Genomic DNA, 15,546 nt, shown 5'->3' on the forward strand with positions numbered 1-15,546 from the left:
TAAAAGATGTGGACAACCTGTATTAAGATAAATTTATCATATATTGAATTAATTTTCTTTTTAAATTGTAGTGGCTCTTTCATTTGTTTTGAAATGATTAAATGTTATTTATAGAATATTAAAAAAAATTTTGATTATCACCGTCCGACGGTTTATTTAAGTCTTAAAAAATTCTAAGCCCAGGGTCAGATCATAGCAATGCTTTTATATAGCATATTTGATTTTTTTTTAATTTAAACTTATAAATATATTTCGTTTGGGTCAAGTCTAAATCAGTTGTGTTATAGACAAGTTGGGTTTCAAGCCCGGCTTCTCAACATGATTAATAAATGGTTTAAATTCGAGTTTATGTCCAAACCCAATGAGCCCTTTAACCTAAATTGACACATGTACATGCATCCAATGATTTTGATATTCTACCTAGAAAACTACTAATTAAATTGGAAATAAAGAAAAAAAATCAAAACCTGCATATATTTATTTTCTAAAAACCTGAAGGATTTTTGCACCTTAAAGTCTAAAGATTGTCAATGATGGATGGGATTATGGGCACAGCATTGAAATCTAACATATTTGCAGGCTAGCCACTAAAACCAACAGTATTTTAAATGGTCTACATTAATGCAACGAAAATTAGAATTTATAACACTTCATTCGTAACTCGACCATATAGTGAAAGTCATGCTATCGTTTTCCCGGTCGTTAACCCAGAGCCCTTTCCAAAAAATTGTTCATTTAATTCCTCAACTAGATCCATCAACTTAGTATTATGACATGGTCCTTTTTATATGTAAAAGTGACTAAAAATCTTAGAGTCAAAGATTCTTATTATACAGAACTAGCCATTGTTAATCCACATTTTGTATACAAGGATACACTGGTGAGTATAAGCATTAAGCAAGCATATAAACATTAATCATAGAACAAGCAGCTGCATGGACATGCAATCAAATGTAGACGTTTCGTTAACAAATAAGAATTACATTGAAACAAAAGATACCTTCCAATCAGAGTACACTAGTGTCTCATTGAGGTCCAGAACAAGTGTAAAGACATGTTGTTCCTGAGGATGTAAATCTGGGAGAAGCTTGTCAGATGAAGGTTCGGTAAAGCCCTGCTCAGAAACCAAGAAAAGAAAATGAAGAAAAACCTAAGAAACCATATGAGCACAGCATACCCACCCAACAAGATTACCAACCCGGACATGTTCTTCAATTGATCTCCTTAAATCAATATATAGCTCAATGGCCTTGGCGGGCACTGTACAAATGAAGGAATGCTACTTCAATAAATGAACAATCAATTTCAAACTTAACAAAAAGAAGATAGACTCAACTGAGCTTACAGCTATGGTTAACAAACACACTTACAATATTCACTTTGAAAGAATAAAAATAAGCAAAATTCTGCGGTGCAAATGATCACTTTAGGAGGCATTTAGTAGTAATATTTTGTACAAAAATAATCGCTATTGTTGACTTTCAGAATTCAGCGGGATTAATTTATTGATATGAAAAGAGGTATAAATATCCTTAAATGAATCCATAAAAAAGAAAAGAAAAGGGAAATAACAAGAAAAAGAAAATAGCATAAAAGAAAAGATAAAACACTTGTATCTCCATTTAATCAATTCATGATAATTACTTGGAGATAAAGGAAATGACAACAAATAGGAAAGCCTAAAACAGGAATGAAAATAAATCTAATTCAAGGAAATGAATTCAATCCTCATAACTTCTAACATGAATAAATTATTTCCTGATATAACTTCTAACACTCTCCCTCAACTCTCCCTCAAGTTGAAACAAAACATGGTTGACAACCATGTTCAACTTGGATTTGAAAATATCAAACAATAGGCGAGGAAGATTTTTTGTGAGGTAGAACTTCAAGTCTTCATCTCATACCTGGTAATCAACCTCAAGAGCATTTACAGATTTTTTTTAGTTCTCTTAAACTGCAGTTTCTGCAATGTCTATAGGTAGGGGAAAAGCTCAAACGGGTAATGATGTAGAGAATATTGTAGGGAAGTAGACAACTTAAAGAAAAAACTGACTTCTAATTGACTACGGTTGTCTTTGACTGGAATTTTTCTGGAAATTTTGCAGTTTTTGTAAATAGACGGAAGGTTTCTATTGGTAATGCTACAGGGAAGTTTACATGAAAATAGACAACCTGTAGGAAAAGTTGCATGGTATGATTGCAGGGAAAAGGAAAAATATTTGACGGGAAAGTTGCTAGATATGGCCTGCAAGTAAAAAGGAAGAACACTAGCAGGAAAAGCTGAAGGGTATGGCCTACAGAAAAAGAAAGAAGATTTGCAGGGAAAGTTGCAGGATATGGTTCTGCAAGTAAAAAATAAAACGCCAGCAGAGAATGATGCAGGGCATGGCCTGCAGGAAAAGCTGCAAGGTATAGCTTGCAAGTAAAAAAAAAAAGAAAAAACACTTGCAGAGAAAGCTGCAAGGTATGGCCTGCAGAAAAAGAAAGAACGCCTGCAGGAAAACCTGCAAGTTAGGGATTGCGAGTAAAAGAGGAACAAAGGCGGGCTTGCTGCAGGAAAAAATTATGGATTGTTTGCTACAGGAAAAAGTTGTGGAGAAAGGCGTGTTGTAGGGGAAAGTTATGGAGGAGGTCATGTTGTAAGGAAAAGCTCCGGAGGTCCTGTTGCAGGGAAAAGCGCAGAAGGAGGTCCTATTGCAGGGAAAAGCTCGGGAGGAGGGTCTGTTGTAAGGTTTCCCCGGAGGAAGGTCTGTTGTAGGAAAAAGCTTCAAAGGTAGGCTGCGACAGAAAAACCTTCGGATGCGGGTCTACCGCAAAAAAAAACACTGAAGCTTGGGCAACAGCAAGAAAAAAGCTCTGAAGAAATGCCTGCTGCAGAAAAGCTCCGGAGCCTTATTAATCATAATGGCAGTTACAGTGTTGAAAGTGATCGCATCTTCAGTCATACCACCTGCAGATTTGACAAGGTATTGCACTACCACCACAGGGTGAACATAGTGGTGAATACAATAATCGTTGACGTTATCAAGCCTCCCTTTAAAGCTCCTCTTAGACGCCCCAAATCCTCTGCTGCCCACAATAATAGCACAGAGCCCAAGCCTCTCCACCTCTAGGCAGAGCCTCTCTTCCATGTCATGATCCTTTACAATGTGGATCTTGAAGGGGATATGTCACTCTAAAAGCGGCGGGATGAGATGTGCTTTGGTGATAGTGAAGGCAACAAAATCTTCCTCAAGTTCCTATTGCGACTGCTCGAAGTCAGCCTCTTCAGTGGCAGCCGCAAGCTCTAAAACGAAGTGGTCTATCCATCCTCAATCAGCAACATAAATTAAAAAAGTGGAGTGAACATGAAGGAGGATGACAGCATCACCAAGTCGAAGGAAATTATGGACAACCCAATTCACAGCATTGGCGCTTTCTTCTCCCAAAACTACAATGATCGCAATTCGAGAATGAGAGCTAGCCATGGGGTCGACGCTGCCGTGGACAAGAAGAAGAGTTGTTGTGATGATGGTTGAATAATATGTGCTACAGCGGCTAACGCTGATGCTGCAAGGAAATATAAAAACTCCTGTTGGGAAACATAAGGGAAGCCTATAGTGGCCTGCAAGAAGGTTTAGCAGCACAAGCCAGCAGGAAAACTGCAGCAGCGAAATTTCCCAGCCAGCAATGGGAGAGCCAACAGTGAATACAGCGATCGAACCTTGCAGAGACAGGAGTTTCCAGCAGGAAGAAGGCGGGGAAGAAAAAAAACAGCAATAGCAACTTACAGGAATTCTAGCGGATAATTTTTGCAGGAAAGAGTACTTGCTGCTAAAGCCTACAGGGAGAAGAAGTTTCCGACATCTAGGGTCTGTAGAAGAAAATTCTGACGGCGGGAAAGTCTCGAGAAGGAAATTATGGCGAAAAAATTGAAAAGAGAATGTGGAGGAAGGCCTGCAGCACAAAAAAAATTGTCAGCTGATGGAAATAGGAATTTTCGCCAATTGGAGACTCTAGGATTTGCTCTAATATCATGTTGATTTTCATAATTGAGCTGAATTATTTTATTAAACACCGTCATTGTCAGATCTCAAGCCTCGGATGTGAAAAGTAAAGGTTTGTGTTAGGTAATCGATTGCTAGCATAAAATTTGTCGACAAATCATGACATGAGTTCTTTTGATCATTATTTAAATGCTAGGGCATCCCCTAAAAACGATGCGTTGTATGGTCAGAATACAATTAAAAGTGCGCAAGGGCTGCAACACCAGCGTCCGAGTGTAATGTCAAATAAACAAGGGCTCTGACATTACAGACGGATGCGGATAAAAACGTTACTCCATGAAACTAATATTAGGATAAAATGCTAAAATAAAAGAACTCTCACATGTAAATTAATGAAATTAGTTAATATTATGATTTATCGAAAGATAAATATCTTATGTATTCAAGAAACTAAATGGGTTGAAGCAAAAGACTAAGGAGATCGGTAGGTATTAAATTTTGGTATTCAAGTGAGAGTCGCACTAGAAATGATGCAGATATAATTATAGATAAGAGTTTGAAAGATAATATTGTAAAAATTAATAGAATTAGAGATAGAATTATAACTCTTAAGTTTATTGTTGATACTAAAATTTTTAAACATTATAAGTGTTTATGTTCCTCAAGTAGGTTTAGATATGGGTTCCAAAAAAAATTCTAAAATGACCTAGAAGACTTAATACAAATAATGCCTCTTGAAAAAAAAATTTATTGGAGGAGATTTAAATGGACATATCGATAGAGCGATAGAAGATTTTACAAATACTCATGGTGGCTATAGTTTTAGAGTGATTAATGAAGAAGACAAAGTTATATTAGATTTTGCTTTAGAGTATGATTTTGTTATTTCTAATAATTTATTCATGAAAAGAAATGAGCATATCATTACTTATAAGAATGGTTCTAATAAAACACAATTTGATTATTTTCTAATGAAAAGAAGAGGTCGTCAAGAATATAAAGATTATAAGATCATTTCAAGTGAGAATTTAATTGCTTAACATCAATTTTTAGTCGTAGATTTCAAGATGAAGAGTTATAAAATAAAGAATATTAGGAATCATTGTCGTAGAATTACTTGGAGGCAGCTAAATGACAAATAAAATTATTTTTACAAATAAACTTCAAGGTTTCAAGATTTTGGATAATCATGAAGGAGCAAATTCAATGTGGGATAAAATAACAGGCACTATTAAACAAGTGGCAAAGATGTATCTGGAGAATAAAAAAAATTCTATAAATAAAAATAGTTGGTGGTTGAATAATAAGATGAAGAAAAGATAAAAATATAAGAAATTATGTTATAAAAATTGTTTTAAATGTAAAAGCATAGAAAATTGGGAAAAATATAAAATGACCCAATTGATGTCTAAGAGAACCCTCTGTGACGCTAAAAAATTATGTTTTTAGTGATCTTTATTACAGATTAGATACTAAAAAGAGTGAAATATATATGTACAAACTAGTTAAACAAAGAAAAAAAAGTAAAAAATTAACTTAAGTGTTAGAAAAAATCAAAAAGTATTTTTCTTAAAAAAAGATATTCAACATAGATGGGTGAGTTATTTAGATAAACTTTTTAATGAAGTATATGAAAATACGATAAATCTAAGTGATCTTAATATCATTAATAATAATAAAATATTTCATTTTTACCGTGACATTAATATAATAGAAATTGAGAAGGTTTTAAAGAAAAATAAGGGTGAAAAGGCTGTAGAATCTAATAATATCCCAACTGAAATATGGAAATATATAGTAGATTTGGGGGTTTTTTGGACTACTAAATTCTTTAATATTATTTTAAAAACTGAAAGACGCCTGGGGAGTGAAGGAAGAGTATTTTGATCCCCATTTTTAAGAATAAAGGAGATGCACTAGAGTGTGCAAATTGTAGAGGATTTAAGTTGATGTCATACTTTAAAATTATGGGAGAGGGTAATTGAACACTGGTTAAGGTGTGTTACAAAGATTTCTCATATTCAATTTAGACTTATGTTGAGCAGGTCTACTATGGAAGCTATACATTTATTGAAAGGTTTGATGGAGAAGTTCAAAGAGAATAAAGAGGATCTGAATAAAGAGGATCTACATATAAAGAGGATCTACATACGATTTTATTGATTTAGAATAAGCTTATGGTAAGGTTGCAAGAGATATTCTTTGAAGAGTTCTAGAGATAAAAGGTGTTGATAAGAATTATATTCAAGTCATTAAAGATGTGTATACTAGAGCTATTACTTGTGTTCGAACAAAAGGAAGATTGACCAATTATTTTCCTATTTCTGTTGGATTACATCAGGGATCTTCAGTGATCGGCTTTAAGCCCATATCCTTTTGCTTTAGTTATGGATGGGTTTACTGGACACTTACCAGAGGCTCTTACAAGAGGATGTACCCTGGTGTATGCTTTTTGTTGATGACATCCTTCTTATGGATAATAACAAAGAAAAAACTCAGGAAAAACTTGAATTATGGAGGTCTGCCTTGGATTATAAAGGCCTTCGTTTGAGTAGAACTATAACTGAATACATGGAATGTAATTTTAGTAGTAGTATCTATAGTGACAGAAATGTAACTATGGGTGATCAAATTCAGGTCTATTATTCAAAATGATGGTGACATTAATGGGGATGTTATTAATAGAATTATAGCTGGCTGGTTGAAGTGGAGGAATGCTTCGGTCCTATTGTGTGATAGAAAAGTTCTGGTTAGACTGAAAAGAAAATTTTATAAGATGCTGGTAAGACCTGCAATGCTCTATGGCGCTGAATGTTGGCCTTTAAAAGAGAAGCACAAAACCAACTTAAGTGTTGCTGGGATGAGAATTATTCGATGGATGAGTGGCTTTACACTTTGAGACAAAATGCAAAATAAATATATCCGTGATAGGGTTGTTGTAGCTCCAGTGATGGAAAAAATTAGAGAGCCTTCTTAGATGGCTTGGTCACATTAAACACGACCATCTGATGATCTGATTACGAGTGTAGATGTTTTATATTCGACGTATTTTAAGAAAGGCAGAAGTAGACCTAGAAAGACATGGGCATATTTTATAAAAAATGATCTTAATTTATTAAAATTAAATGGAAATATGACACTCGAAATATGACACTCAATAGGTGACACTCAATAGGACGCAATGGAGAAAAAGGATTCACGTAGCCAACCACTTAGTGAAATAAAGGCTTGTTGTCGTTGTGTTCTATTCTTCTACTCTGACTTGCCACAACAGTCGATCCCTAGTGGCGGCTTCTAATTAACTCTATGATTAATGATGTGGGGCTCACTAGTTTAAATAAGTGATCTAATGTTTTACTCAGAACCGTCCATTTCAAGAAGAGGAAATAGACGGTTATGATTGTGTCTTTCTCCTCCAAATGCAAGAGAGCAACCAGCCCTCCTATGGAGATGCTCGGCAGGGAGAGCGCGCAAAGTGCTATTTAGGAATGTGATCCTTATCCTATGGAAAGGACCTCTAAATTTTTATGGTTGAAAATGCAAGGAAGAGTGGATTACTTCAAGTGTTTGTTGGGGAGGGAGGAGGTGTGGGTATTCTCAAATAAATGGTGTTGGAAGCTTCGAAAGAGCTTTGCAAGCAACCTAGGCAGTGTCTTAAAAACAATCTAATCTATTTTTTCAAAATTTGACTACAATTAGAATAATAGATGACTCCCTCTCATCTGTGGAAGGAAGAGGAAGTGTCAATCTAATCTATTTTTTGAAAATTTGACTATAGTTAGAACAATAGATGCCTCCCTCTCATCTGTGGAAAAAAGAGGAAGTGTGCAACTCACAAAGAAACTTATTCTTCAATTAGTGTTTATTTTTCCTAAATTTAACTATAATTTACTATCCCTCATAAAACTTACTGGTGACATGAATTGTTTTACTAAATTCTACCCTAATTTGTGTAAATTTTAAATGATGGACTCAGGGAAGGTGATTGGTAGTGCTGATATGCATCATGGACTTTATCTGCTCACTAGAACTCCCACTTCAAAAGGACCGTCCTACCAATCACAATTCTATGAGTCAAATCTTGTATCTGTGTCTGTTTCTCATGCTAGTCAAATTATGACATTTTCACCTTGGAGATATTTAATTTCTATTATATTGAAAAATTATATCATTTGTTCATTAATAAAAAGCTTATTTTTCATCAGTTTGAAACTTGTCAAGTTGTTATAAATATACTCGACAAGTGTACTCAAAATTGAAATACAAACCAACACATCCCTTTCTCTATGATTCATAGTGATATATAGGGCCCCTCAAAAATAAAAAAATATAAATAACGCTACGCGATTAATCACCTTCATTGATGGTCATTGGACCTTTCTCATGATGGAAAAATTTGGAACTGCAAGTATATTTGAAACCTTTCGCAACATGGTCCTCGCCCGATTTGAGAACAAAATTCAGATTCTCAAAACAAATAATACAAAAGATTATTACAATTCCACGCTCAACTTTTATCTATCCAACAATAATATCATTCATCTAAGTAGGGCTGTCAAAAAGGCTCGTTGTTCACGAAGAGCTTGTGTTCGGCTCGTTCGCTAAATAAAGGAGCTGAACACAAATAAAAATTTGTTCGTTCGTGTTTAGCTCATTTTGGCTCGAAATACTACTCGTCAAGTTTATATATTAAGTAGTATTTTAAGAAAATATAATTGACTACAAGGCTACAAAGATTTATAACCAATTAAAATATTGATTAAGAAAATAGAATAAAACAAATGATGTTTTAATATAAACAATAATTTTTAAATCTTGCCCCCAACATTTAACATCTTATGGCTACATGATTAGGGTTGTCAAAACGACTATTTGTTCGTGAACAGCTGGTGTTCGGCTCGCTACGCAAATGAGTCGAACACGAACACACTTTTTGAGCTCGAAATATAAATGAGCCGAACACGAGCTGAGTCTGAGCTCGCTCGCGTTTGGCTTGTTTACACCCATACATCTAAGCTCTTGTGTTGGCACACCCCAACATAATGGCGTGCTTGAGAGAAAGAACATGCATCTCCTCGAAGTGATCCGTTCCATTTTATTCACTAAAAACCACCCAAATACTTCTATGAGATGCAATTCTCACTCCCACTTATCTCATAAATAGGATGCCCAGCAATGTACTAAACTTTAACTAACCTCTTAACACCCCCATAAAATCCTACCCCCACATTCAATTTTTCGCCTCTAATCTACTAAAAAAAAAATTTCCGTCGCTTTTGTTCATTTATATCAACCACATCAAAACAAACTTGATCTCAAGTCAATCAAATGCATCTGTGGAATACTCTTCAAACAAAAATTTTTTTGTCGCATCACTTTTATTCATCTACATCAACCACATCAAACCAAATTTGACCTCAGGTCAATCAAATACATCTTTGTGGGATACTCTTCAAACAGAAAGAAGTATAAATGTTACAATCCAAAAACACAAAAATTATTTAACTCCATGGATGTCACCTTCCTTGAAAACCAACCATATTAAACCAAATCTAACATTCAGGGGTAGAGTTTGAGAGATTATCAGATTTGAGGTAACAATCAGAAACCGCAAACTCACTTTTCATATATCCTGATGAACTAATCCCTGTCCCCACTATCACAATTAACCTGAAAATCAACTTCTACTCCACAAAATTCTCCTACAGCTCCATTAAGAGCCAAGAACTTAATGTGCACACTAGAAAGAAAAAATCTAATAAGAATGTAAGGGATAATATGCAAAATCATAAATGCAAATCAATGGAACCAACTCCACACCCTAATTATTCACACAGAGGTCGGGTCAACACATCAAGAGAACTACAGAGGAAAAAGGAGCACAAGAATGTACAAAACACCCCATAGAAGAAATTGTGACCTATGAAAAATTATCCTCTTACAAATCTTTTGTTTGAAACTTACATAATGTGCATATCTTCAATTCAATCCAAGAAGCCTTATCTATTCCTACTTGAAAAAATGTTGTGGAAAAAGAGATTTTGAAATTAAAAAGAATGGTATTCAGATCATAACAACTTTACTGTCTGGGAAGAAAATTATATGGTGCAAACAGGTATTTAGTGTTAAAAACAACATAGATGGGAACATATAAAAATTCTAAATTGGACTTGTAGCAAAAGGGTTCACCCTACCCTATAGATCGACTACCAAGAGACATTTGCATCAGTGGTGAAACTCAACATAGTAAAAGTATTACTATCATGGGTTGTCAACCAGGACTGGCCTTTACAGCTAGAGATTAAAAATGCATTTCTTAATAGGTACCTTGAGGAAGAAGTGCACGTGAAGATACCTTCAGGATTAGGAACAACACAAATAATCAGCTAGTTTGCAAAAAAAATTAATATATGGGTTGAAACAATCTCTCGGAGCATAGCTTAAAAGGTTCACCAAGACTATTCTTGCAAATGGATATTATCAGTGTCGAGCTAAACATTAAAAATACATTTCTTAGTGGGTACTATCAGTGTCAACTGGATATTATAAATGCATTACTTAATACTGGTCTTAAAGAAGACATGTACATTGATATACCTCTAGGATTAAGGAACAATATAAATAATCAACTAGTGTAAAAACAAAAAAAATCATTAGGGCTAAAATAATCCCCAAGATCATGATTTAAAAGATTCACCAATAATATTTTTGTCAATAGGTACTATCAGTATCAGATTGATCACACTTTGTTTATGAAATCAAATGAAAAATGTATGATAGACATCCTTATGATATATGTAGATATGGCAATGATGTAAGGAAAATTTAGACAATCAAAAGAATAATGACTTATGAGTTTGAGTTCAAAAATCACAAAAGTTTAACATACTTCCTAGGAATAAAAATCGTTAGATCCAAAAAAGGCACTATCATAACCAAGAGAGAATATATTATTGACTTTATTAAAGGAGACAGAAACGTAGAGATGAAAAAAAGTAGATATTCCTATGGTTCTCAATCGATGAGCATCAAAAGGAGAATATGACACCTCAGTTGATAAAGGGAGGTAACAAATACTTGTGGGAAAACTTATTTATTTGTCACATATAAGGCCTGACGTTGCTTTTATTGTAGGAGTAGTAAGTCATCATATGAGCGATACAAATGATGATGATTTAGAAGTGGTCTTTCGAATTCTGATGCACCTAAAGAAGACACCAAAATGTGAATTGATATTCAAGAAATCTAAGAATCGTAATATTAAAATCTACACAAATACTAGATGGGTAAGAGAACTGACTTATAGAAGATCAACCACTGGTTATTACTTATTTGTATGGGATAATCAGATTACTAGAAAAAGTAAAAAAGCAAATTGTGGTGGTAAGAAATAGTGTAAAATTTGAGTATCATGCCCTGGTCTTAGGAATTTATGAAGGGATGTGGCTAAAGAAATTACTAGTAGAATTACGCAGAGAACAAAAGCCTTATTATGAAGTTCGATGATAATCAGTCAGCCATCACTATTTCAAAGAATTCGATACACCATGATCGAACCAAACATATAGAGATTGACAGACACTTCATCTATGAGAAGGTCAATGGAGGGGTTGTCCAGCTAAGTTATATCCTAACTCAGTATCAAATTGTTGGCATTCTTACCAAAGCTCTTCCTCGACATCACTTTAATGATCTTAGTAGTAAGTTTGAGATGTATGACATATACAACCCAACTTGAGGGAGAATGTTGAAATGCATGTAACCTTAGACCACATGGGCCCACCCACGATTTAGGTAGACTGCTATATTTGAGGGGGAGAAATTGTTCTCTTTCGACTGTCCATCATTTTGTTTTTATTTCTTTCCTTCTTATAATAATGATTTGAATTTCCCTCCAATTGTATGAGGGTCTCTTAGAGTAGTATATATATTTGTTATTTTCCCATATTAGTTGAATGAAAAATTAGAAAGTTTTTCCTTTAAGAAAATTCCACCTAAATTTCCATAATAATACACAAGTTTCTCAATAATTTCACCAACCCAATGAGATCCCCTAATTTCCTTTCAGTATCAAAACTTTTGAAGCCTAAGCTACACCTTTGTGGCAAACAAACATCCCTCAACTCCCTTGGTAAGTCATTGCTCTCACATTATTTCTTATCTAGATTAAGCTGTTTTACAATCTCACTCTTTTATTATTATTGTATATCTTTGTTACAAATAAATAGATATTCACCATACATGAAGTTTCAAAGTGTATTGCGATTGCTTTTCTTTCTTTTTTTCACTTCAGATCAACACAGTGAAGGAAATTTCTCTTTCTATTTGTAAAATTATTTACTACCAGAGCTTTTTAATATGATTTCTTGATTTTTAAGGCTTAGGGTTTTAGATTTTAGGGCTTTTTTAACTTAGAACTAAGTGCATATGCAAGGCAAATCTTATATTTTCAAGGCATACAGTAAACATTTGAATATGTAATTCGCATAAACAAGTACATAAAGTTGATTCGTAATTAAAAAAAGACTTTGATGTTAATCAAAATACAAAAGTATTAAGGTCAATAACAAAAGAAATTTAATTATTTTTTTTAAACACAGAATATAGATATCGTAATTCAACAGTACTGGATATATAATAACAGAATTTTTAATGAATTAAAAGGATTAATAACTAAACTTCTTAAAGAAGCTTAGTTATTCAATTCCACAACTTGAACATCGTGTATTCAATATAGAGAGCAAACCTTTTCCCTTTTTTGAGAAATATGAGAAATTAATCGTACACCACATATGCAACACCTTGAACCAAGGCCCTCTTGGTTGAAAGACAAAGCTCACAACCAAAAGCCAAATATTTTTAATGGCTAAATATATGAGGTTACAATTTTCTTGGAAAATTGTCTACCTAATGATTGATTTGAGGCATCACATAGTTTGCGGTTGATACATAGGCTGTATCAACCACAACGTAAAAGTATTATTCCAAACCCTGAGCTAGTTATGACATCTGACAAATGATTATCTAATTGTTAGCAAATATGCTTGATGATGGTTGTAGTGACTAGGAATATGGCTATCTATAACATGCAAACATTCGCCTTAAATGTTGTAAAGGAAAAGATGTATTTTGTTTTCTCTGTGTCCATGACATTATGCATTAAGCATGATGGTAGTAGAATGGATGTTAGAATTATGATATTTAAAATCTTATCTCCAATTTTAGGTTGATCTATGCACCATATAAGAATAATTTAACTCCTGGCTAATGCAAAACTTCCATCGGTTCAGAATGAAATGTTCATTCTCGACATTTAATAGTTATGAAAAGTTTGTTCTTTAAAACTATGTCAACAAAGCTATAATAAAACTTTAATGTTCCTATATTTCCGAGTAATCCTTTTCCTACTCAGATTTCTGCAAGGAAGAAATATATTGTGTTGGATAATAATATGCATCATGCAATGGATAAGTTTTGTTATATAAAATATGTATGATTAATAAAATCAAAAAAAAAAAAACAGAACATATTATAGTTTTTTTAATAGTTTTTTTATCAAACAGCCAGATAAATAAGGAAAGAAAATGAGACCAAAATGAGGAAGCCTTGCCTTTAATAGCTGCAGAGTACAACATGGCCTGAAATTTCTGTGGGAAAGAGAAAAACAATCATAATCAGCATAAGCAACAAGACATGAGATGAGTTGAAGTTTTTGACTGTCAGAATGCCCTTAAAACATGAAATATTTTTAAAAGAGGAAATTCATCAACCAAATGTCATTTTATAGCAAGGAAAACATATTTTTTGGTCTTTTACTGCAAAATACCATCACACAATACGTTGTTAATTAGTATCACGCATGTGCAAAAGCTCACAGCAAGAAAAATGTTAAACACATCAAGTTTACTACAAGGTCCCATAAGAAAATATCAATGTATTTTGAAGTAAAACGCTCGGTGTAACATCCAAACAAACTCTCGGAGATCTACAGGGTCAGTTAGCTAGCAACAAATATGATCTATTCTAAACGTCCACCATACTTGCTGAAGGAATTTGTTAACCTCTCTATAATGTCCATATTATCTAACACGATAAAAATCGAAAATGCCTAATGAGGATCACCGCAATGATACACATGAAACAAGCCATAATTGCAGCGATTAACATTGAAACCACTCAAAATAACATCCTCCTACAGAACAAACAGCGCCAAAGGGTCTGGAATGTCAAAAAAACATGGTCAATTCCTTCATAAACGTAAAAACACAAAATTATCTTGTTAGGGAGGTCAACACAACACAAATTGAGGCCGATGACACTAGATGCACAAACAAAAAATTTGCAAGATGATATATATATACACATATAATTAAAATAAATGTATAAATAAAAAAAAAGAGTTTTTATTAAAAATTTCAATTAGTTTATCAATAAAACCCAAAAAATTGATAAATTTCTCTAATGGTTAACAGGCAATCAAATGCAAATAATTAGAAAAAAAATGAATTAAAAGCTAAAAAATTATATTTTTAGTGATCTTTATGATAGATTAGATCATAAGGAGGGTAAAAAATATATGCATAAACTAGCCAAACAAAGAGAAAAGAAAAGTAAAGATTTAACCTAAAGTGTATTAAAGATGAAAATCAGAAAGTGTTTTTCATAGAAAAAGATATTCAATATAGGTGGATGAATAGGTGGATATTCAATATAGGTGGATGAGTTATTTTGATAAACTTTTTAATGAACTTTCTGAAAATACAATCGACCTTAGTGATCTTATTTTCGTTAATAATAATAAAATGTTTCATTCTTACCATCGCATTAGTAAAAAAGAAGTTGAGGAGGCTTTAAAGAAAATAAAGGGTGGAAAGTCTATAGAACCTGATGATATCTCAATTGAAGTGTGGAATTATTTTGGAGATTTGGGAGTTTCTTAGCTTACTAAAGTCTTTAATATTATTTTAAAAATTAAAAAGATGTCTGAGGAGTGGAGGAAGAGTATTTTGGTTCTCATTTTTAAGAATAAAGTGCACGAGAGTGTGCAAATTATAGAGGAAGTAAGTTGATGTGTCATACTTTAAAATTATGGGAGAAGGCAATTGAACATAGGTTAAGATGTATTACAAAGATTTCTCATAATCAATTTGGTTTTATGCCGAGCAGGTCTACCATAGAAGCTATACATTTATTGAGAGGTTTGATGGAGAAGTTCAGAGATAATAAAGAGAATCTACATTTGATTTTTTTTTTATTTAGAAAAAAGCTTACGATAAGGTTCCAAGAGATGTCCTCTGGAGCGTTCTTGAGAAGAAAGGTGTTGATATGACTTATATTCAAGTCATTAAAGATATGTATACTAGAGTTGTTACTTGTGTTCGAACTGAAGGAGAATTGACCAAATATTTCCTATTTTTGTTGAATTACATTAGGGATCAACTCCATATCTTTTTGCTTTAGTTATGGATGGTCTTACTAGACATTTACAGGAGGATGTACTTTGGTGTATTCTTTTTGCTGATGATATCCTTCCCGTGGACCTTCCCGTGGATAAAAC

General features: G+C 33.4%; 1 protein-coding gene and 1 pseudogene across 1 annotated transcript in view; both read right to left on the reverse strand.

The window, feature by feature from the left end:
* The window catches only part of LOC110038269 (mitochondrial import inner membrane translocase subunit TIM50), a 70,886-nt gene that overhangs the window by 45,783 nt on the left and 9,557 nt on the right, over positions 1–15,546 (reverse strand). The window contains exons 3-5 of the mRNA XM_020743050.1: positions 13,600–13,636; positions 1,199–1,260; positions 1,001–1,114 (exon numbers count right to left, since the gene is read on the reverse strand). Coding sequence (XP_020598709.1) covers positions 1,001–1,114; positions 1,199–1,260; positions 13,600–13,636 — 213 coding nt within the window. The remainder of the gene's footprint in view (positions 1–1,000; positions 1,115–1,198; positions 1,261–13,599; positions 13,637–15,546) is intronic.
* Positions 2,059–3,619, reverse strand: LOC110038268 (annotated as a pseudogene).

The sequence above is a fragment of the Phalaenopsis equestris genome, unplaced genomic scaffold (genome assembly GCF_001263595.1).
Source record: "Phalaenopsis equestris unplaced genomic scaffold, ASM126359v1 Scaffold232347, whole genome shotgun sequence".
Classification (NCBI taxonomy): domain Eukaryota; kingdom Viridiplantae; phylum Streptophyta; class Magnoliopsida; order Asparagales; family Orchidaceae; genus Phalaenopsis; species Phalaenopsis equestris.